The following is a 24,658-nucleotide window of genomic DNA, read 5'->3' on the forward strand; positions in this document are numbered from 1 at the left end:
AGGTGTTTGCCGTACTCCTAACTACCAGTACCCAAAACTACACAATTAATCACAACAGCAATACCATTGCCTTAAACAAATCTTAGTTCAGTCACCAGTTTAAGTTGAGAGTGGGGGTATCCATGACATTTTCCAATTATGTCCCTATTTTACAAGTCAAAAAAATTGAGAACCTTTTATAATGTTGCCAAACAAAGACTCAACAAACTTACCTGAGACTCCCTGTCCCTGCCCATCTGTCCCCAGCTCTGCTGTCTGTGTGCCCTATGTTGCCTGCTCTGCCAGTCTGTCCCTGCCCATCTGTCCCCAGCTCTGCTGTCTGTGTGCCCTCTGTTGCCTGATCTGCCTAATGCCATCATTGTGAAACATTTCTATTAGCATTTCACTTCTTCCTAATGGACATTTTATCAACTAGTCTTAGGCTACTAGGGTTCTTGCTTTGCGTTTTGGTGTACTGAAAAATACTCTGATGTCTGTCTTTTTACTTTTCTCTGACATTTTTCTACCTGGCAGGCTGGCTAGCTGCACAAACACACACACACACACACACACACAGTGTGTAGGTTATTTACAGTAGGAGATGGGCTTCTATCATCTTATCTTCTATCATTCTATATGGGCTTCGATCTAAAAGGTAGCTAGCAAATGTGAAACGGATTGCAGTGACAAGAGTTGACAGCTGTATGAGTTCACCATTTACACAACATATGCTGCAACCTTTTGTCATTTTAATATAGTTTGTTTCATATTGGCTGGCTTCCAACAATAGCTGAATTTGCAAAGCTAGCAAGCACCAATTCTGTTTCTGTGGTGTTTGCTATAATCTTTGCTATCGTCAGTTTACTCCAAGATCTGCACTCGTGCTTCAATGTCCCATAGCGGCAATTTAGCTTTTGCAACGAGACCATTATAGATAATTAAGACAATGGTAGAAGAGAGTGTTGTTCTGTTCAGTTTGGAGTTCAGTATCGCTAACTTTATCACAGGGACTTTGAAGCACTACAGCTGCATGCTGATCTTGGAATAAATTGACGATAGCAAAGATTCCATCTTTGACGACGCCACATGAATGGAATAGGTACTAGCTAGTTTAATAGTTAATGTTTGCCCGCTAGCTCTGAAAATTCAGCTAGTGTGTGTGCGTAAACCCTGCCAAAAAAAATAAAATAAACATTGACTGGATTAACCTAGCGTCAGTTATGTGCATTGAGTGCCTTTCAGACAGTAGATACGAACCGGTTTTTGGTCCGTTTATCGTTTTAAAACAGGATACAAAATGCCTTAATAACTCCTCAACATCTCAAACAGCAAGACTGACTATCTACCACATGGACAGACTTCATTAATGTGTTTGTGTCGGGAGCATGCTATCTATTTAGTCAGGCAATGCCCATATTATTCTGACATATTTTAGAATGTAAAAACAATGCCAATGCATAATGCCATTGGGTAGCCCCCCCAAAAAGCAATATTCTTAAAAAAAAATCCATCATTGTTTTTGTCTAAAGGCTATTACAACAATTAAATATAAAATGTATGTCCTTGAAAATTACAATGAAGTGCTTGAAAAAGTCCTTGAAAGTACTTGAATTTGACTTGTCAATGTCTGTATGAACCCTGCATAGTCTACTTGCTCAGCCTGCAAATGAAGGATAAAATGAACTGCTACTGAAATTATGCAAGCATCATTCCCTTTCCTGTCAGATCACATCCATTTCCTTCAGGTAATTATAATGCCTTGATACAGGTGATATGGAAATAATACAATAGATACTTTACTATCCATTCTATGAGAAACTCGCTTATTGGCAGTGGCAGGAGACCAGCAGCCGCCCGATTGACAGTTAAGATGTAAATATATAGCAATAGTAAATAAGAGTCAAAGACGGGTTAGCGATCTGACTCCTGGTATTGCCCTGATTTGGTTGTTGCTCTGCTATTATCAAAGATAGGGTAGATACAGTATCTGACTTTATGGATTGGTTTCCCCTCCAGTGGAGAACCGTCATTCAGGGCAGGTGGGGCAGAGCCTGTTTTGAGCTCCACCTGTTTATCGGTTTTGCATGTTATTTTGTCATTAATAAGTGTCACATCAGTTTCCAAACAATGTAAAAAATATATATATAAATAATAATTGAGTTAATAAATACATTAGAAGTGCCCATCCAAGAAGGCTCAAGGTCATTGGCCACAGATAAAATCAAATAGAATTGTATGTCACATACGCCGAATACAACCTTACCGTAAAATGCTTACTTACAAGCCCTTAACCAACAAAGCAGTTCAAGAACTAGAGTTATGAAAATCTTTTCTAAATACACTAAAGTAGAAAATTAAATAAAAGGTAACACAATAAGATTACATAACAATAACGAGGCTATATACAGGCGATACCGGTACCGAATCTGTGTGCAGGGTATGGTGGCAAAATTGAAAGATAATGTTATAATGCTTTTATTGCATCAAATGGTTGTTTTATTCAACATAATAGAGTATTCTGTTAACTATTGTGTGTGTGTTCTACTGAGGATGGGCCTCTGGGAGATAACTCTGACTTGTGTGATAAGTTTGTCTCTCCTCATTTGATAGTAAAGAAATGAACCACCATATTTGGCGACAAGGATGTGATGTGAATACCTGGTTAAACCCTATTGGAAGAAGGACCTCATTCTGAAAAGTGTCTGTGTGACTGTCTAAGTGACGCTCAGAAGTGGTGAATTCCAATTATTTTAAATGTGCTAGCCAGGTATGCCCTGGGTTTGGTAATTTAGTGTTAAATATCTCGAATCTGTGTGAACTAGTTTTGGCCATTTCATTTTAAAACATCCGGAATCTATGTGAACTAGTTAAGACCATTTATGATATAGTATAAGATAGTAAGGAGCTGAGGAGCTGTACTTGTTTTAAACCTGTAATTGTTTGAAACCTGTACCCCATTTTAGAAGTATTGAAAGATGCAAATGTATGAGTTGCATTATCCTAGGAACTAATCATGAGATAGAAATTAGAAAATATTCCTGCAGGTTAAAATATTGTTGATAAACAACTAATTGATTAGGAATGTTTGAGAATAGCATTGTGTGACTGTGATATGGGAGTTGTGTGAATATGGAAATTAGTCTTCATCTGACGTTTGGATATTAACATATAGAAATATGCTTAATCAGATTATTGAAATGTGGACAATAAACTTTGATATAACGTTATCTTGGGGTTATGTTCCTTCACTGCCTGTCATAGAATATCACAGGGTGGTATTAAGAGCGAGATTATATTTTAGAAAGCAGCGGAAGGTCTATAGTTCCCGAGAGGCTTGATTTTGCAGTGATCTCTGGGAGGTTAGAGAACCGTTGAGGATCCCATGGTCATTGTCCGGGAAACAAAAGTTGTTGTTTTTTGGTTCTGCTGGGAGTATGTTTAGAGAGCTGCGTCGTAGCTGTGGAGAGTCCTTGAAAAAGCAAATGGAATGGTTGTCGTGAGTACCTAAGATTTTCTTACGTTTTATATGGAGTCTGTGAATATAGGAAAATATGCTAAGTTGTATGTGTGTATAATCGATTACTAGAGATTTTATAAAGTTGTCACGACTTCCGCCGAAGTTGGCTCCCCTGCCTGTTCGGGCGGTGCTCGGTGGTCGTCGTCACCGGTCTACTAGCCGCCACCGATCCCTTTTTCCTTTTCTGTTTGTTTTGTCTTATTAGTTGCACCTGTGTCTATTTGTGTGTGCTTGATGGGCTTCCTTATTTAAAGTGCGTATACCCACCCTTGTTTTGAGCGGGATTATTCTTGTGTTACGTGTGTGTGTTCGTGTTCTAGACCTGGTGCCCTGTGTTTTGGGTTGGTCCATATATTTCCGCGCCCTGTGTTGTGGGCATTGCTTTTGTGGCAGATTAAAGTGCACTTCTTCCTGTGGAACTCTCTGCTCTCTGCGCCTGATTCTTCCTCACACACCTAGTCCCTCGTGACAAAGTAATACTGGGAATATAATTAGGTACAATTTAAACCACCCATTCGTAGATGTACGTAGGTTTTGAGTTGGTATCTTTAATGGATCATTTGATAAAGATGAGGTTTAAGCATTATTAAACTGTCACGTCCTGACCATAGTTCTTGTGTGTTTTCCTTGTTTTTGTGTTGGTCAGGACGTGAGCTGGGTGGGCATTCTATGTTGTGTGTCTAGTTTGTCCGTTTCTATGTATGGCCTGATATGGTTCTCAATCAGAGGCAGGTGTTAGTCATTGTCTCTGATTGGGAACCATATTTAGGTAGCTTGTTTTGTGTTTAGGTTGGTGGGTGGTTGTTTCCTGTCTTTGTGTTCTCTGCACCAGATAGGACTGTTTTGGTTTTGCCACATTTGTTGTTTTGTAGTGTATTCATGTGTTGAGTCGCTGTCATTAAATAACCATGGACACTTCTCACGCTGCGCTTTGGTCCTCTCCTTCCCAGGAAGAAAGCCGTTACAAACTGTCTACAAAGTCTGGGAAATTGTGTTCTAGAAACTGACAGTAGTGTGTCCACTTTTGGTTAACTTACCCTAACGATGTAACTATAAAACGCTTATTGGATTTTCTCCAATAAGACAATGTACATTTGAAATTAAACTGCCCTTAAGGCCTGAAAATGTGTTTCATTTTTTTCTTCCCAGTATGAGAGGAGTTGCTGAATGTATTGAATAACCCTTTTTCCATAAAGCCTAGGGTATCCATCCAACTACGTATCATTGCGTGATTAATGTGATGTAGTGAAGTAATTGAAATACGTTGCATGAGAAAACATAATCTAGTTTTATTCAAAAGCGCAAATTCTATTTTCTAGTCAATGAATGTCGATTTAACTCTACTGCTAATCTATTAATTTGGCATGTAAGAATCATCTCCGGAGTAATGCTTGGACCTTTAATTAGGGCTATTTTCTGGGAATTGCGTCGTTATTATGTGCCTGATTTTACGACGACAAACAATTATAAATTGGGTTATTTGCGGGGTTTCTTCGTCATTTCAATAGCATTGGGTATATGGTATTGACTACAATCTGGGTTTCTGATAGAGTATTCTGTTAACTATTGTAGATGTATGTGAGGATGGGCCTCTGGGAGATAACTCTGACTTGTGTGATAAGTTTGTCTCCCCTCATTTGATAGTAAATAAATTAACCACCACAAGGGGTACAGGTTAGTCGAGGTAATTTGTACATGTAGGTACTGTAGGCCGGGTGATGTTATATAAATAATCAAATATCAAGCATTACTAGCTGGCCAACGCTCTGGTTAAACCGGATGTCCTCAGATAACTCTGGGCCCAGTGTCCTCAGTCAAGTTTAGAGCCTACATGCAATAACATGATTATCCGAAGGACACAGGGCTGCCACCACTCAAATATACTCCCCTGTAAACTACAAAGAACATCCTGCAACACTAACGAGCTTAGAGTGCCAAACTATCTCACTGACATTGATCCTTGCATACACTCCTGCAAAGACAGGAAACACCTGAGCCTAAAGCAGACACTGCCAGTCCCCCTATCTCACGCTTCCTTGACACACAAACATTTCATGAGCACTGCACACTCACACTCCACCCCCCTCTACTGGTCGGGTGCCAAGAGCAGAGGACTCTGCTGTGCACCAATGGGGCTCCTGCTCTGGCTGGAGCAGGCCCGCCTCCAACTCTTCGGGACCAGTCAGAAGACCAACACGACAAGACTCCACCTACACTATTCCATGTATAAAATCTGCTGCAACCTCTGTCTAGGTCCCTTTTCAGCTGACTCCTTACTGAGTCATGTGACTAGGTCCGTGCACGTTAAACTGCAGGACAAGATATCTTTTGACTCAATAAACTGCCTTTTTGTTACAACTGAAATCCACTCTGTCCAGCTTCCATGATTTGGTCTCACTCTCCTGTAATTCAACACCAACAGTGACCATTTGGATCTAGACTTGGAGCTCTGGCACCGCTTGCTGTGCGGTAGCAGAGAGAACAGTCTATGACTTGGGTGACTGGAGTCTTTGAAAAATGTTTGGGCCTTCCTCTGACACCACCTAGTATATAAACTCAGCAAAAAAAGAAACGTCCCTTTATCAGGACCCTGTCTTTCAAAGATAGTTCGTAAAAATCCAAATAACTTCACAGATCTTCATTGTAAAGGGTTTAAACACTCTTTCCCATGCTTTTTCAATGAACCATAAACAAATAATTAACATTTTCCTGTGGAACGTTCGATAAGACACTAACAGCTTACAGACAGTAGGCAATTAAGGTCACAGTTATGAAAACTTAGCACACTAAAGAGCCCTTTCTACTGACTCTGAAAAACACCAAAGAAAGGTGCCCAGGGTCCCTGCTCATCTGTGTGAAGGTGCCTTAGACATGCTGCAATCAACTGGCAAATCCTTTTCAATCCTTGTCATATGAAGATAAATTATAGATAAAACGAATCGGTGATCATTGGCCATTTGATATGGACTTTACACAACAAGTTGGAAATCGCAATTCCACAATGAGGGGTTTGGAAGGAATCGGTGGCTAACTGCAAGCGTTGCAAAGCAATCACTAGCCTGCTTTCAGTGGACATAAAGAGGATTAAAAAGGGTTATATTACATGTGAAAACAGCCCAGTACAACCCCCCCCCCCCCCCCCCGTCAGGGTCAGGTGTAATAAACATAGTTGTGTTCCAATTGTCTACCCTAATCCTAAAGTGTGACACTCCCTGTCATGAAAATAAAAGGGTTGGATTGGTGAGCAGAGTTTCATGCTCCCGCCTCTCTCGCCTCTTCCACAATGTTGGATTCAATGTTGGACTCTCCTCCTCCCCTGTAAAAATGTGACATTGATGATGCAATTCATGTTCACAAACACTCTTATTTGAAAACTATGGTAGGATATTCATAATCATAAAATTAACAAGAAAACTGTGTGATAGCTTCTATTTTCAGTAGCAAATATAATGGGCTGTATACCAAGTATGCGTCCGAAATGGTACTACTGCACTACTTTGGCTCTGGTCAAAAGGAATGCATTATACTGGGAAAAGGGTGTCATTTCGAAGCCCTGGTCACTAGTAGAGGTCGACCGATTAATCGGAATGGCCGATTAATTAGTGCCGATTTCAAGTTTTCATAACAATCGTAAATCTGTATTTTTGGACACAATTTTTTTTTTTTACACCTTTATTGAATCTTTATTTAACTAGGCAAGTCAGTTAAGAACACATTCTTATTTTCAATGACTGCCTAGAAACGGTGGGTTAACTGCCTCTTTCAGAGGCAGAACAACAGATTTTTACCTTGTCAGCTCGGGGGATTCAATCTTGCAACCTTACAGTTAACTTGTCCAACGCTCTAACCACCTGCCTCACATAGCACTCCACGAGGAGATTGCCTGTTACGCGAATGCAGTAAGCCAAAGTAAGTTGCTAGCTAGCATTAAACTTATCTTATAAAAAACAATCAATCAATCATAATCACTAGTTAACTACACATGGTTGATGATATTACTAGTTTATCTAGCATGTCTTGCGTTGCATATAATCGATGCGGTGTGTATCGTTGCTCCAATGTGTACCTAACCATAAACATCAATGCCTTTCTTAAAATCAATACACAGAAGTATATATATTTTTTTTAAATGCATATTTAGCTAAAAGAAATCCAGGTTAGCAGGCAATTTTAACCAGGTGAAATTGTGTCACTTCTCTTGCGTTCATTGCACGCAGAGTTAGTGTATATGCAACAGTTTGGGCCGCCTAATTTGCCAGAATTTTACGTAATTATGACATAACATTGAAGTTTGTGCAATGTAACAGGAATATTTAGACTTATGGATGCCACCCGTTAGATAAAATACGTAACGGTTCCGTATTTCACTGAAAATTTCACTGAAAGAATAAACGTCTTGTTTTCGAGATGATAGTTTCCGGATTCGACCATAGTTTCCGGATTCAACATGTTATCATGTTATAACTAAGTCTATGATTTGATACAGCAGTCTGACTGAGCGGTGGTAGGCACCAGCAGGCTCGTAAGCATTCATTCAAACAGCACTTTCGTGCTTTTGCCAGCAGCTGTTTATGACTTCAAGCCTATCAACTCCCGAGATTAGGCTCATGTAACCGATGTGAAATGGCTAGCTAGTTAGCGGGGTGCGCATTAATAGCGTTTCAAACGTCACTCGCTCTGAGACTTGGAGTGGTTGTTCCACTTGCTCTGCAAGGGCTGTGGCATTTGTGGAGCGATGGGTAACACTGCTTCGAGGGTGGCTGTTGTCGTTGTGTTCCTGGTTCGAGCCCAGGTAGGAGCGAGGAGAGTGACGGAAGCTATACTGTTACACTGGCAATACTAAAGTGCCTATAAGAACATCCAATAGTCAAAGGTTAATGAAATACAAATGGTATAGAGAGAAATAGTCCTATAATAACTACAACCTAAAACTTCTTACCTGGGAATATTGAAGACTCATGTTAAAAGGAACCACCAGCTTTCATATGTTCTCATGTTCTGAGCAAGGAACTTAAACGTTAGCTTGCTTACATGGCAAATATTGCACTTTTACTTTCTTCTCCAACACTTTGTTTTTACATTATTAAAACCAAATTGAACATGTTTCATTATTTATTTGAGGCTAAATTGATTTTATTGATGTATTATATTAAGTTGAAATAAGTGTTCATTCAGTATTGTTGTAATTGTCATTATTACAAATAAATAAAAAGAATCGGCCGATTAATAGGTAGCGTTTTTTTTTGGTCCTCCAATAATCGGTATCAGTATCGGTGTTGAAAAAAAATAATCGGTCGACCTCTAGTCACTAGTACTATTACTACTAATACTGCTAGTGTGCCATTTCAGATACAGCCCTTGAAAATCCTTACCTATGATGTCATCCTCAGTGTTGAGCTCTTTGTCGGGTAATGGGATCCGAGCTAAGGCAGATAGTTTAGCTATGAAGGCCTCTTCTGCCTCCTGATGGAGCAAACACAGAAATACAATATACAAAATTAATACAAATGTATTTTTTATTTCATAAAATATTTATTAAAACAATCTTTAATATATAAATCATGAACAACAGGCATTATCCATGAATTTACTTATATTAGCTGAACAAACTATGTAGTGATATTTACACATAAGACTGAAGAAATGTTTGCCAACTCTCCCACGGATTCATGGAAGTTAAAACTAAACTATTCTCTGCTTTCACATCATCATGATAATTCTATTTTACTAGGCAAGCCAGCTAAGAACAAATTCTTATTTTCAACAATGGCCTATGAACAGTGGGTTAACTGCCTGTTCAGGGGCAGACAGATTTGCACCTTGTCAGCTCAGGGATTTGAACTTGCAACCTTCGGTTACTAGTCCACCACTCTAACCACTAGGCTACCCTGCTACCCTAACCGATGAACCGTTGTGAATTAGCATTTACAAGGTGGCTGTTACCTGTAACTGTCCTTTGATTCGCTCCATGGTTTGTTCCTGGGCTAACTTCCTTCTCCTCAGAGTTTCACATGCGACCTCCTGCTCCAAGTCATACTGTTCCAACATCCTCTTCTTCTGCAGTTCAACCCTATTAGCATGGTGGGTAGTGTACAATGAAAAAGAGTGAGCTCTTCTCTGTATAATACCGTTACAATATTAGACATGGGTTCATATAGTATTTGTTTTCTTTCATACTTCAGCTGCACTTGATTGAGCCTGCCTGGCTCAAAAGAACCAATGAAATAGTCACAAAAGTGCAAAACCCATCCATCTGACACTCCAGGCAGGCTCAATCAAACGCTCAATTTGAACCCAGGTTTGTACATACATAATTTGCAAAAGACAACTTTATGCCGTGTTCATTAATTGCCATGCCAAGTCATAGGAGAGAACGACAGGGAATCAAATGTATAGTATAAATAACAGTCAATTAGTTAGTAGAGAAAGTAAACAGTACCTCTGATGAAACTCGGTGGACATGGGCTTCCTCCCCCAGTTGGCCAGCTCCTTTAGCATGTCCTTGTTCATCTGAGAGCTGCTCTCTCGTCGTTCACACTCCTCTGGGGAGGGGACAGACACAACACCACAGTGATAGTTGTATTACTAACTTTGGCCCCTAATTCAATCAATTGAAGATTATGTGAAGGTTTGAGATAGCATACAGCTCCCTGCAAAAAAACAATACACCAATCAATTGCAACATTGCACAATAACAGCCCACAATTCTGCCAGTAGAACCGAAATACTTTCTAGTGTAGTTTTTCAGTGAACAGATTGTAAGGTACCTTACACATTCATAGTATCTGTAGTTTTACTATAGAATTAGCACTAACGGACCAAAATCGCCACCTGTTCATCTCACCTCTGGCCTTGTTAGGGTGTTGCTGCTGAAGGCCCTTGGTGATGTCCTGGATCTGAGAGTAGTAGCTGGTGACCAGAGCACTGAGGGAATCCCGGGTCACGTACACACTCTCTGACGCTACCTCCGTCAACTGGCTCTACCCATACCCAAATAAATAACAATTAGAATAGATAGAAAATAGATTTTAAAAAGGAGGGGGGGGGCTATTTAAACATAACACATAGGCCTAGGTCAGTGGATGCTGGTGAGGGGAGGATGGCTCATAATAGTGGCTGGAATATAGTTAATGGAATGGTATCAAACGTGGTTTTCATGTGGTTGACACCATTCCATTGACTCCGTTCCAGACTTTACTATGAGCCATCCTCCCCTCAGCCGCCTCCACTGGCATAGATCCACTATAATTTATACTTGGTTTTTGTCATAATCTAAAATTATCACATTAGCCCTAATTTGCCCATGTCTGTCTTAGGGGGAAAGGCCTAGAGGTTGTTTATGAATGAGGCCAGTCGCTCCATTACCTTCCTGCCGTGGTCAGGCTGGGGCCTAGTGGGAGGGGCCTGGTCCATCTGCTGCCAGAGGCTCTGGCTGAGGGCGTGGCCCACCAGCTGCTGGGCGTTGGCCTGCAGGAGCTCCGCTCCCGTCTCTAACTCTGACAGAAACTCCTGCTGGAAGCTGTGGCCAATCAGCAGAGTCTCCGGGCCCAGGTGCCTCTCGGCAACACTGGCACTGGATTCCTGTGGGCAGTCCAAGACACAGAGGGAGGTGATTGACAGACCACAGTGACAAGGTGACATATTGATAGTGTAAAAAAGAGCTGTAGATGGAGCAAGAAGGACAGGTAGGGGTCTCTATATACTGTATTCCTTTTAAAGTAGTTTCTCTTCATTTCTAGGGGGAATCACAAGTGTGCACTTTTTTGGTTCTAGCTCTGCACAAACACTTGATTCAACTAATCAAGGGTTTGGTGATTAGTTGATCAGTTGAATCAGGCATGTTTCTACTGGGCTGTAGCAAATGTCAAAACAAGCCTCATCTTCTCACTTTGTAGATTGTATAATAACATGTAATATAATGTTAGTGAATGTGTGACTGAACCTGCTGCTGGGCTTTGGGGAGCGTTGGTCTGACTATGGTCTGGGTGTGGTCCTCTAGAGCCAGCAGGGCCCTGAAGTCACTCTGAGACAGCACCTTGAGCTTGGACAACCTCATCTCCTTCAAGACCCTCAGACAGAAGTGTCTGGCCACAAAGTGCCTCTGCACCACCACCAGCAGGAGGTGCTGTTTCTTCTCAATCAACATCCCCACGTGGCTGGGATAGCATAGGGATTGGTCGTTGGTTGAGTCAAATGTGTTAGTTCTGGGCTGGAACAAAAGCCTGCACATCCTATTTTTACAGTATCAGGCATGATAACTACTGTGCCACTTTAAACCATGCTTTTGCTTGTCAGATGTGCTAGAGTGTATAAAATGTTTACGATTGAAAATCAAATCGATTTCAGATCATATATGAAATACTGTATTTTTTATGTATTTCCACCTGCCAGAGGGTCCCCCTGCTTCACCTGTTAAGCATGTAGCTCTGTCTGACCACCATGCCTCTAAGGATCTTCAGCTGCTGTTCACCTAGGTGTCTGAGACAGGCCAGCACCAGGGCCGCTTCCTCACACCATACCTAGAGCAGGACAAACATACAGAAATACAGTATTAAAAATGGGCGTAGTCATTAGCAAAACATTTCAAAACGGAAAGCAAAAACAATCGGTTGTAACTGGACCAGATCTAGTAGTACTACCTCCACATTTCCTAAAGTTTTCTTCCATTTAGTGCCTAACGAATATGACCCAGGAGTGTAACCTGGCGCTTATCCAGAAGAGTGCAACGTTACAGAAGGTCCAGATAAAGATGCATTTAGTTGAAGAGATATGCTGTCTGTCATGTAGAATAGGGAATCGAGTCAGCTCTATTCATTACCTTTTTGGGTCCGGCAGCATGTATACAGTATAGAGGTCGACCGATTAATCGGAATGGCCGATAAACTAGGGCCGATATCAAGTTTTCATAACATTTGAAAATCTGTATTTTTGGATACCGATTTGGCTGATTTTTAAACATTTTTTATTTATTATAAAACATTTTTTTACACCTTTATTGAATCTTTATTTAACTAGGCAAGTCAGTTAAGAACAAATTCTTATTTTCAATGATGGCCTAGGAACAGTGGGTTAACTGCCTTGTTCAGGGGCAGAACGACAGATTTTTACCTTGTCAGCTCGGGGATTCAATCTTGCAACCTTACAGTTAACTAGTCCAACGCTCTAACCACCTGCCTCTCATTGCACCGCACGAGGAGCCTGCCTGTTACGCGAATGCAGTAAGCCAAAGTAAGTTGCTAGCTAGCATTACATTTATCTTATAAAAAACAATAAATCAATCAATCATGATCACTAGTTAACTACACATGGTTGATGATATTCCTAGTTTATCTAGCGTGTCCTGCGTTGCATACAATCGATGAGGTGCGTATTCGCGAAAAAGGACTGTCCTTGCTCCAATGTGTACCTAACCATAAACATCAATGCCTTTCTTAAAATCAATACACAGAACCTGCATATTTAGCTAAAAGAAATCCAGGTTAGCAGGCAATATTAACCCGGTGAAATTGTGTCACTTGTCTTGGGTTCATTGCACGCAGTTAGGGTATATGCAACAGTTTGGGCCGTCTAATTTGCCAGAATTTTACGTAATTATGACATAACATTGAAGGTTGTGCAATGTAACAGGAATATTTAGACTTATGGATGCCACCCGTTAGATAAAATACGGAACGGTTCCGTATTTCACTGAAAGAATAAATGTCTTGTTTTCGAGATGATAATTTCCTGATTCAACCACATTAATGACCTAAGGCTCGTATTTCTGTGTGTTATTATGTTATAATTAACTTGGACTTGGAGTAGTTATTCCCCTTGCTCAGCATGGGTAACGCTGCTTCGAGGGTGGCTATTGTCGATGTGTTCCTGGTTCGAGCCCAGGTAGGGGCGAGGAGAGGGACGGAAGCTATACTGTTACACTGGCAATACTAAAGTGCCTATAAGAACATCCAATTGGCAAAGGTTAATGAAATACAAATGGTATAGAGGGAAATAGTCCTTTAATTCCTATAATAACTACAACCTAAAACTTCTTACCTGGGAATATTGAAGACTCATGTTAAAAGGAACCACCAGCTTTCATATGTTCTCATGTTCTGAGCAAGGAACTTAAACGTTAGCTTTCTTATAAGGCACATATTGCACTTTTACTTTCTTCTCCAACACTTTGTTTTTGAATTATTTAAACCATGTTTCATTATTTATTTGAGGCTAAATTGATTTTATTGATGTATTATATTAAGTTAAAATAAGTGTTCATTCAGTATTGTTGTAATTGTCATTATTACAAATAAATAAATAAAAATCGTCCGATTAATCGATATCGGCTTTTTTTGGGTCCTCCAATAATCGGTATCAGTATTGGCGTTGAAAAATCATAATCGGTCAACCTCTAATATAGTACCTGTCCATCTTGCTCCAATTGAGCCTGTACACCCTCCAGTTGCCGTTTGGTATTGAACTCTGCCTGCTGCAGCAGTGCAACCAGGTCACCATCTAGATCCAGCCATAGCCTCTGGCCTTGGTTTGTGGACAACTGGGGCTGAGCAGGGAGAGCAGATAGGAAGATGTCTTTGGCCAGCTCTCCCAGCTTCTTGGACCAGGTGGCATGATGCCTCTGGAGACACAAAAGCATGGGTTATTTTCTATTAGAAAATAAGTTGAATTAGCACTGCACAGATTTTGGTGAAATGCCATAATTACGACCTACCCTCCAAAGATCACACACTGCCTCTGCCACTCTCCCATCCTGCTGCAGCTCCAAGTCACTGCTCTGCTTCCTCTGCTTCAGAAGCAGCTCCTGATACACCTGGAGAAGAGAATTGAACTGCTAAACCGGAGCATAGAGTTATAAGGAGCAATTAACAATGTCATGTAATGGGACTGGAAAACCATAATACACAGAGTTTGTACTTATCCAAATTCGATTTTATTGTGAAGTGAGTGAACAGAGAAGTAGTTTAGCAGTACCGCTACTACTACTATTGTTATGGCACTGGACACACGACAGGGAACGAATGAGCCTACTAAAAGAGAGATACTGACCTTCACAAATTCCTGTAGGTCGCTGTGCGTCTGTGCAGAATCCAGTACACGGCTTCTCTCCTTTGCGTGAGTCCTCAGGAGTTTATTTTTCTTGGAGTCGATCTTCTTGCTTTTTTCATACACAATCTCCTTGGTCTTTATCCTGCATTCTGTATAAAAAAATGTAATTACATGTAGTTTTGATTTATTGACATCATTATTTGTAAATTACAATGTTACTACACTAAGTTGTTGATTTGGCACAGAATTTTACCAATTTTCTTTTAACACAATTCACTTAATTCTTCTGTGTGTCATGCCGCATTTATCATTTAGAGTTGAGTATTAAACTACATTACTACAAAATGTACTTATATCAAAATTAGAGGTCGACCGATTAATCGGAATGGCCGATTAATTAGGGCTGATTTCAAGTTTTCATAACAATCGGAAATCTGTATTTTAGGACACCGATTTTGAAGTTTTTTTTTTACACCTTTATTTAATCTTTATTTAACTAGGCAAGTCAGTTAAGAACACATTCTTATTTTAATGGCGGCCTAGGAACGGTGGGTTAACTGCCTCGTTCAGGGGCAGAACGACAGATTTTCACCTTGTCATCCCAGGGGATCCAATCTTGCAACCTTACAGTTAACTAGTCCAACGCAATAACGACCGTTGCACTCCACATGTAGACTGACTGCCTGTTACACGAATGCAGTAAGCCAAGATAAGTTGCTAGCTAGCATTAAACTTATCTTATAAAAAACAATCAATCAATCATAATCACTAGTTAACTACACGTGGTTGATGATATTATTAGATACTATCTAGCGTGTCCTGCTTTGCGTATAATCTGACTGAAGCTGATGTAACCGATGTGAAATGGCTGCCTAGTTAGCGCGCGCTAGTAGCGTTTCAAACGTCACTCGCTCTGAACCTTGGGGTGGTTGTTTCCCTTGCTCTGCATGGGTAACGCTGCTTCGAGGGTGGCTGTTGTCGTTGTGTTCCTGGTTCGAGCCCAGGGAGGAGCGAGGAGAGGGACGAAAGCTATACTGTTACACTGGCAATACTAAAGTGCCTATAAGAACATCCAATTGGCAAAGGTTAATGAAATACAAATGGTATAGAGGGAAATAGTCCTATAATAACTACAACCTAAAACTTCTTACCTGGGAATATTGAAGACTCATGTTAAAAGGAACCACCAGCTTTCATATGTTCTCATGTTCTGAGCAAGGAACTTAAACGTTAGCTTTCTTACACATGGCACATATTGCACTTTTACTTTCTTCTCCAACACTTTGTTTTTGCATTATTTAAACCAAATTGAACATGTTTCATTGTTTATTTGAGGCTAAATTTATTTTATTGATGTATTATATTAAGTTAAAATAAGTGTTCATTCAGTATTGTTGTAATTGTCATTATTACAAATAAAACATTTTTTAAATCGGCCGATTAATCGGTATCAACTTTTCTGGTCCTTCGATAATCGGTATCGGTGTTGAAAAATCATAATTGGTATAACTATACAATTATATTTTATTGTCACCACAGTGTGGTTCGCATTGGTTATAACAGTGCACTCAAAGAATAATCAATATTAATTTGCTTGATTTACTCTTTTTGGTAATGGAGAAAGGGCACTGAACATTTTAAGAAGCCAGTTAATTTAAGATGAGGAACTAGGCCACATAATACTGAAATATTACCACCATATTCCTCAGGGGGGAAGTTCAGCAGGGTACTAGATAATTACACAACTTCCCAGTGGGCACAACTGGTTACAAAGACGTCATTATGACGTCATGTGCCAAATTGTGCCCTCTGGGTACTCATTTCACATCAAATAGAATGTTAATCTAGGTTCGTAAATTCACCCTGGCAATCTACTCTGGTATCAGAGCACTCTGGTTTGAGAGTGCCAGAGCGGGGAATAATTCATGAATTTACGAAAGACCTAGCACCAGTGGCCTGTGTCAGTAAACATTGGATAAAAAACTCAATGTAATTGTTGCCAGTACAGTGGTTAACCCACTAGATAACATGAAAACAGTATAACCAGCTCTGCTAGTAAAATGGTCACAGTGAGGTGTTCTCTCATTTGTGTCTGAAAGTAGCTAGAAAGCAACGTTAGCCAGTTAGCTTGACTGTTGTGGTAAGGTCAAAACGCATTGATCAACCCTACTCAACCTAACCCCAAAAGAGAAACACTCTGAATGATCTTCATTTAAGAATGTCCCAGAGCGCACTCTGAGACACCGGGGGCAATTTAAGAACGCACTCCTAATGTCTATGATTTGACCTGATACTGAATTCAGGGAGGTCACTTTTGAACACAAACCAGATTCTTCGTTTCAGCGGTTGGCTATTTGCACGCGGCAGCAATAATGTGTGTCAGGCCAATGGCGTGGTCTCTGACACAAAATGTTAGAGGCTCTAGTATTTGCCGCAGAGACAACATTTTGCTATTTTAAAGCAAACTTCCTGCAATTCTACAAATTATGCCATGGGGCTGAGAGAAAATGTGCTGAGGGTAGGTAGCAATACATCTGCCACGCTGATCCTCAACACTGGAGCCCCTCAGGGGTGTGTGCTCAGTCCCCTCCTGTACTCCCTGTTCACCCACGACTGCATGGCCAGGCACGACTCCAACACCATCATTAAGTTTGCAGACGACACAACAGTGCCTGATCACCGACAAAGACAAGACAGCCTAGACTAAGGAGATGATCGTGGACTACAGGAAAAGGAGGACTGAGCACGCCCCATTTTTATCGACAGGGCTGCAGTGGAGCAGGTTGAGAGCTTCAAGTTCCTTGGTGTTCACATCACCAACAAACTGGAATGGTCCAACACACCAAGACAGTCAAAGCCTATTCCCCCTCAGGAAACTAAAAATATTTGGCATGGGTCCTCAGATCCTCAAAAGGTTCTACAGCTGCAACATTGAGAGCATCCTGACTGGTTGCATCACTGCCTGCTCAGCCTCCGACCGCAAGGCACTACAGAGGGTAGTGCGTATGGCCCAGTACATCAGCAGCTGCCTGCCATCCAGGACCTCTACACCAGGTGGTGTCAGAGGAAGGCCCTAAAAATTGTCAAAGACCCCAGCCACGCCAGTCATAGACTGTTCTCTCTACTACCGCATGGCAAGCGGTACCGGAGTGCCAAGTCTAGGACAAAAAGGCTTCTCAACAGTTTTTACCTCCAAGCCACTCCTGAACAGGTAATCAAATGGCTACCCGGAATATTTGCATTGTGTGCCCCCCCCCAACCCCTATTTTATGCTGCTGTTACTCTCTGTTTATCATATATGCATAGTCACTTTAACTCTACATTCATGTACATACTAGCTCAATTGGTCCGACCAACCAGTCCCCCCGCACATTGGCTAACCGGGCTATCGGCATTGTGTCCCGCCACCCACCACCCGCCAACCCCTCTTTTACGCTGCTGCTAATCTCTGTTTATCATATATGCATAGTCACTTTAACCATATCTACATGTACGTACATACTACCTCAATCAGCCCGACTAACCGGTGCCTGTATATAGCCTCGCTACTGTTTTTTCACTGTCTTTTTTACTGTTGTTTTTATTTCTTTACTTACCTATTGTTCACCTAATACCTTTTTTGCACTGTTGGTTAGAGCCTGTAAGTAAGCATTTCACTGTTAGCTCTACACCTGTTGTATTCGGTGCACGTGACAAATAAACGTTGATTTTATTTGATTTTTACAATGGCTTATGTCGTGTTCTTATGCTATTTGGGTGACTCAAACATTATAACAAAAGCAGCACTTTCACGTTTGGATGAAAAGCGTGCCCAGAGTAAACTGCCTGCTACTCAGTCCCAGTTGCTAGTATATGCATATTATTTGGATAGAAAATACTCTGAAGTTTCTAAAACTGTTTGAATGATGTCTGTGAGTATAACAGAACTCATATGGCAGGCGAAAACCTGAGAAAAATCCAACCAGGAAGTGGGAAATCTGAGGTGGGTCAAATTTCACTTCCTAAGGCTTCCACTAGATGTCAACAGTCTTTAGAAACTTGTTTGATGCTTCTACTGTAAAGGAAGGGCTCATAAGGGCTCTTTGAGTCAGTGGTCTGGCAGAGTGCCACAAGCTCTTGACGCTCGTTCACGTGAGAGGTAGCTCGCGTTCTATTGCTTTTGTAAAGACAAAGGAATTCTCCGGTTGGAACATTATTGAATATTTATGTTAAAAACATAAAGATTGATTCTATTCATTGTTTAACATGTTTCTACGGACTGTAACAGAAATGTTGGACTTTTCGTCTGGACCTAGTGCTCGCGCCTCATGAAGATGGATTACTGGGCTGAACGCGCTAACAACAAGGAGGAATTTGGACATAAATTATTAACTTTATCGAACAAATCAAACATTTATTGTGGAACTGGGATTCCTGGGAGTGCATTCTGATGAAGATCATCAAAGGTAAGTGAATATTTATAATGCTATTTCTAACTAATGTTGACACCACAACATGGCGGATATTTCTTTGGCTGGTTTGGTCTCTGAACGCCGTACTCAGATTATTGCATGGTGTGCTTTTTCCGTAAAGTTTTTTTGAAATCTGACACAGCGGTTGCATTAAGGAGAAGTTTATCTTTAATTCTGTGAATAACACTTGTATCTTTTTATCAATGTTTATTATGAGTATTTCTGGGAATTGATGTGGCTCTCTGTAAAATCACCGGATGTTTGGGAAGCAAAACATTACTGAACATAACGCGGCAATGTAAACTGAGATTTTTTTATATAAATATGCACTTTATCGAACAAAACATACATGTATTGTGTAACATGATGTCCTACGAGTGTCATCTGATGAAGATCATCAAAGGTTAGTGATTAATTTTATCTTTATTTCTGCTTTTTGTGACTCCTCTCTTTGGCTGGAAAAATGGCTGTGTGTTTTTGCAACTTGGCTCTGACTTGGCTGTAAAGCCTTTTTGAAATCAGACACGATGGGTAGATTAACAAGAAGTTTATCTTTCATTTGGTGTATTGCACTTGTTAATGTGTGAAAGTTACATACAGTGCCTTGCGAAAGTATTCGGCCCCCTTGAACTTTGCGACCTTTTGCCACATTTCAGGCTTCAGACATAAAGATATAAAACTGTATTTTTTTGTGAAGAATCAACAACAAGTGGGACACAATCATGAAGTGGAACGACATTTATTGGATATTTCAAACTTTTTTAACAAATCAAAAACTGAAAAATTGGGCGTGCAAAATTATTCAGCCCCCTTAAGTTAATACTTTGTAGTGCCACCTTTTGCTGCGATTACAGCTGTAAGTCGCTTGGGGTATGTCTCTATCAGTTTTGCACATCGAGAGACTGAATTTTTTCCCATTCCTCCTTGCAAAACAGCTCGAGCTCAGTGAGGTTGGATGGAGAGCATTTGTGAACAGCAGTTTTCAGTTCTTTCCACAGATTCTCGATTGGATTCAGGTCTGGACTTTGACTTGGCCATTCTAACACCTGGATATGTTTATTTTTGAACCATTCCATTGTAGATTTTGCTTTATGTTTTGGATCATTGTCTTGTTGGAAGACAAATCTCCGTCCCAGTCTCAGGTCTTTTGCAGACTCCATCAGGTTTTCTTCCAGAATGGTCCTGTATTTGGCTCCATCCATCTTCCCATAAATGTTAACCATCTTAACCATCAAAAGGTCGCAAAGTTCAAGGGGGCCGAATACTTTCGCAATGCACTGTATTTCTAAGGCGCTGCCTTTTCAGCGGAATGTTGTCGAGGGGTGCCGCTAGCGAAACCCATAGCCGTAAGAATTAAGTATATACTGAAAAAGTTTCACCATCCCAAAAAGTAATTTACTTTTTTGTTATTGAGTGGCGGCAAAGATTTATGAATATAGGGGAACACTACTTATAGATGATCTAAGAATGTAGGTGGTGTGTGTGTGTGCGTATGTGCATGTGTGTGTGTGTGTGTGTGCATGCGTCTGTGTATGTCCATGCTCGTGCATGCATGCATGTGCGTCTGCAACATGACTCACCTTCGCTGCAGTGCTGCAGCCCCTCAGTCAGGGCAGTCTGCAGCTCGCCCAGGGTCTTCTCCATGGTGGCGAATGTCAGGTGGCCGTCACTGGTTAGCTGCTCCAGGCCTCGGGCCACCAGGTCCTGTCTGAGGGACACCTCCTGCTGGAGCAGGGCCGGCTTGGCCTGCAGCACACCCCTCAGCTCCTCCCACCACAGCAGCTTCTCCTGGGTCCTCTGGGAGAGAGCCAGGGGAAAGAGAGAGATGGATGCAGGCCCTCATCAATAAATAGATCCTATCGGCCATGAAGATTAGATAGGTGTAAGAAGTATGACAATAATTCCTTCCTATAATTGTTTTATGTGTTACATTTTTATGTATTTTCTATGTTGTAAGTTTTAAAAAAATACAAAAAAAGTTTTACGTGTAATGCATCCATGTAGAACAGCGGCCATGCATGGAACCTCATTAAAGGTACAAAGCTTTGGGTGCAAATGGAGAAGTTCTGAAAAAGCCTTACTTGTATGTAAAAAAATAACTTCTTTGTCCTGTATCCTTAAATGTTTCTTGTTCTCATATCTCACCTTCATGTCTGCCGCCTGAGTCTCAGTTAGCTGGTTTTCGACCAATAGGAGACATTGGATAAGGGTGTGGATGACATCCTGGGCCTCATCTCTGGGGAGAACACTGGACCTGCCCAGGAGGCTTTGGCAGAAGGCCTCCACCTGCTTGCTAAAGCCCTTGGTCTGTGGAGATAGACATACTTCAAATTTGTTCACAAACGTCCAAGTTTTTAAAGAAAACGTTTCCCCATAAACGTCCAAGATTTTTTCCATCAAACTGGCAATTGCATTGTCGGTGAAATCATGTTACTTTGCTAGAGCAGACAATATGGTTCAATGTTGGCGGTTCAATTTGTATAATGTGAATTACACACTATGTGGTTCAAAGGTTTGGTCGTGCTTTTTGATCTAGTCGACTTGGTTACCATTTGAAGCGCGTACCATTTGAAGTGCGTACCATTTGAAGCGCGTACCATTTGAAGCGTGTACAATTTGAAGCGCGTACCATTTGAAACACGTACCATTTGAAGCGCGTACCATTTGAAGCACGTACCATTTGAAGCACGTACCATTTGAAGCACGTACCATTTGAAGCGTGTACCATTTGAAGTGCGTACCATTTGAAGCACGTACCATTTGAAGCGCGTACCATTTGAAGCGCGTACCATTTGAAGCGCTTACAATTTGAAGCGCGTACAATTTGAAGCGCGTACCATTTGAAGCGCGTACCATTTGAAGCACGTGCTCCAGTAGATCTTTCTGAGTTCTTTCAATCTCCTCCAGGGTACAAGGATCTGAACTTAGATCTTTGTTTCTCTCACAGGAAAACAGGCTGGCTGACAGTTCTTTCTTTAATAAACCCAGTTCCTACAAAGAGATGAGAAAATCAATAAAGATCAGAATCCTTACTTGAGAATTTAAAAGCAGGTTTGTGGGAAATCATGTTACGCATGCACATCTCATGCTAGGATTTGGATTAAGATTGTACCTTTTCTTGCAGGAGAAGAACACTGGTGAAAAAAGCTGAATCCTTTTTATCCTTGGGAAAACGACCGCTGAGTATAATTCTGAGAATTTGGAGAAAGAGCTACAACAAGGAAATGGGAGAGGTAAGGGAGATATCTTCTTGAGATTTGGACCCACCAATATGTTACACAACATTTAAGCAAACTAGTACGGTTGTCATATTATCAATGGAAATGTTCTTAAAAACAAACATACAGTATATAAAGTCTTGATAATTCAATATGAGGAGATAATAGGCCATATAAGTGCATTCATAATGCATTAATTGGCTCATGGAATGTGCTACCCAATTGTTTGCTACTGTGTGGTGAAAGAAAGAGGTCACCCACCACACATTTCTCTTCCAGGACCTGTGAACAGTGTATCTGCACGTCCTGCAGAGCCAGACAATACAGGCTGATCCTGCCCTCAAAACTACAGTGGTAACAGAATTACATTACAAACACAGCTTGCATCTACAGTACAGAACAGTAAAGGGAGACTCAGCAATATGACATCCTCATACACAGACATATAATGGTAGTGTTCCATGGTGAAGCAAGCACTTTAATGAACTGAAATATCTGTTCCTCGTCATCTCACCCTGTTTGTGAGAGCGTGTGGGGGTAGAGGGCCACCCTGGTGAAGCTCTCGTTCCGCAGACTCTTGGGGACCAGTGAGGAGGAGATGAACTGGCTGCTGTCGTCGTTGTCCTGGTCCTGGCTCAGTGAATCCCCGCTACAGCCCGACGAGGACTCTCCATTGGGGAGGACAGGCAGCTTGGAGTGCTCGTGCAGTGAGGGGTTGGAGGCTCCATCCGCTAAGGGCTGACGTTGGGATGTGACGTTAAAGGGCCAGTTCACCTCAAAGTGAAAGTTTGCCAGATGTTTCAGCAGAATATGTCGTGGACATTTTTTTTTTTACCACACTCCTGGATGCTCCTCACCTCCGTTTCATCAACAAAACAAACACAATAACAAAGTCTTTGGTGCCGAACAGTGGCACTGTTACGCCTAATGCAGATTAGATCTTTAAAGGGGTAGTTCAGCCATAGACTGCTTTTAAAGGGTACAGAACAAATATCTAAATATGTTTTTGTGCTGAACTATCAGAATAAAGGCAAAATTACATTGCAATTAGTGTTCCAATTTGGATAGATTTGGTTACATGTGGTATGAAGGCTGTAATATAAACAGATAGATGATCTTACTCTGTATTTCTGGTTGATGGGGTACACCACCTTTGCCCGTGATGCAAAAGCAGCCACATCACTGTTCACAGGTGGCTGCTTCTTTTCCTGGTAAAGAAATAAACAAAGTGAATTGTTAGGGAAAATGTTAATGAAGTCAGGTGAATGTTAATGAAAGCCAAATCAGCTTTTCTTTACACATACTGTACACTCTTAGAAAAAAATTTGCTATCTAGAACCTAAAAGAGTTCTTTGGCTGTCCCCCATAGGATAACCCTTTTTGGTTCCAGGTAGAACCGTTTTCCCAGAGGGTTCTACAAGGAACCCAAAATAGTTTGAACTGGAACCAAAGGGGGTTATATTTGGGAACAGCTGAAGAGTGTAATACCTTGCAATATATCTATCACACTTAGGCACTTTTATGGTGCTCAAATATTCTATATCTATAACTAAAATAGAATATATTTACTTTTTCATTGGTAGTGGCACTTTGGACACCCTTCTTGCTGTTGCTGACACAGTCACTGTGGTTGTTCTCCCTATCCTGGTCGTCTCCGTCGAACAGTCTTCTGGCATCATAGCCCTGGTGGAAAGGAATGGAAGACAGTATCATTTTGAATTGGGTTTATTCAAAAGGACTATACACCTCAGTTATTAAACAGTTATAAATCGTGTTAATGGTATCCTGACGCTTGCCAAATAGTGAGCTGATGACTGCAGAGTTATTGATTATTGCTGTTATTATTGCCAATGAGGTCATGCAGGTGGCTAAGCTATTTGCCTATCCAAACAACGAGTTATAACACTAACTAATACAAACCTATAATAAACACCTTTACAAACTTACTTGTCGAGTTAGAAGCATAGGCTTCAGGCAAAAGACATACAGAACGGCTGCAGCTATGATTCCTGAAAAAAAACCACATACAGTGGCCACTGTCAATAATCCTGTAAATATGTGCAGAGATTCTGCAAAGTGAACTAATACATCATTTGAGCAATCGGGATGCCTAATCGTATCGTGGTCGTTCATTTTGGATAATTCCCGGGTGCAAAGGAAGAAAATAGACGAAAAATGCACATTTCTTCTACGCCTGAAAGAAAGAATCAGGACAACAACTCAAACTGGTCATGGACAAAGACCGTAAACCATTAAGCTACCGAAAACAACCGTAAATGTTACTTTTTAAAAAAAACGCGTGGTGGAAAAGTAATAACTTAAGGTATGACACCGTAACTAACAAAACACTTTTTTTGTAGCGGTCAGATTCGATGTTTCAAAGACGGACTATTCAACCAATCATTGAACAGATTGGATGTAACGCAAGGCATTTAGGGGTGGAGCTTGTC

General features: G+C 40.9%; 1 protein-coding gene across 1 annotated transcript; it reads right to left on the reverse strand.

Moving 5' to 3' along the window:
- Nucleotides 1-6,651: 6,651 nt before the first annotated feature.
- On the reverse strand, nucleotides 6,652-24,606 carry LOC110493979 (ellis-van Creveld syndrome protein). Its single transcript, XM_036949990.1, has 20 exons — nucleotides 24,156-24,606; nucleotides 23,778-23,891; nucleotides 23,330-23,416; nucleotides 22,723-22,946; nucleotides 22,470-22,554; nucleotides 22,103-22,201; nucleotides 21,844-21,981; nucleotides 21,136-21,297; nucleotides 20,571-20,787; nucleotides 14,540-14,688; nucleotides 14,205-14,303; nucleotides 13,899-14,111; nucleotides 11,906-12,015; nucleotides 11,439-11,652; nucleotides 10,862-11,077; nucleotides 10,341-10,476; nucleotides 9,936-10,038; nucleotides 9,440-9,566; nucleotides 8,869-8,959; nucleotides 6,652-6,812 (listed from the first exon to the last, which is right to left on the reverse strand). Exons 1-20 carry the CDS (start codon nucleotides 24,339-24,341, stop codon nucleotides 6,712-6,714), a joined length of 2,871 nt encoding a protein of 956 aa, XP_036805885.1. The 5' UTR covers nucleotides 24,342-24,606; the 3' UTR covers nucleotides 6,652-6,711.
- Nucleotides 24,607-24,658: the final 52 nt, after the last annotated feature.

The sequence above is a fragment of the Oncorhynchus mykiss genome, chromosome 17, assembly GCF_013265735.2.
Source record: "Oncorhynchus mykiss isolate Arlee chromosome 17, USDA_OmykA_1.1, whole genome shotgun sequence".
Taxonomy (NCBI): Eukaryota; Metazoa; Chordata; class Actinopteri; order Salmoniformes; family Salmonidae; genus Oncorhynchus; species Oncorhynchus mykiss.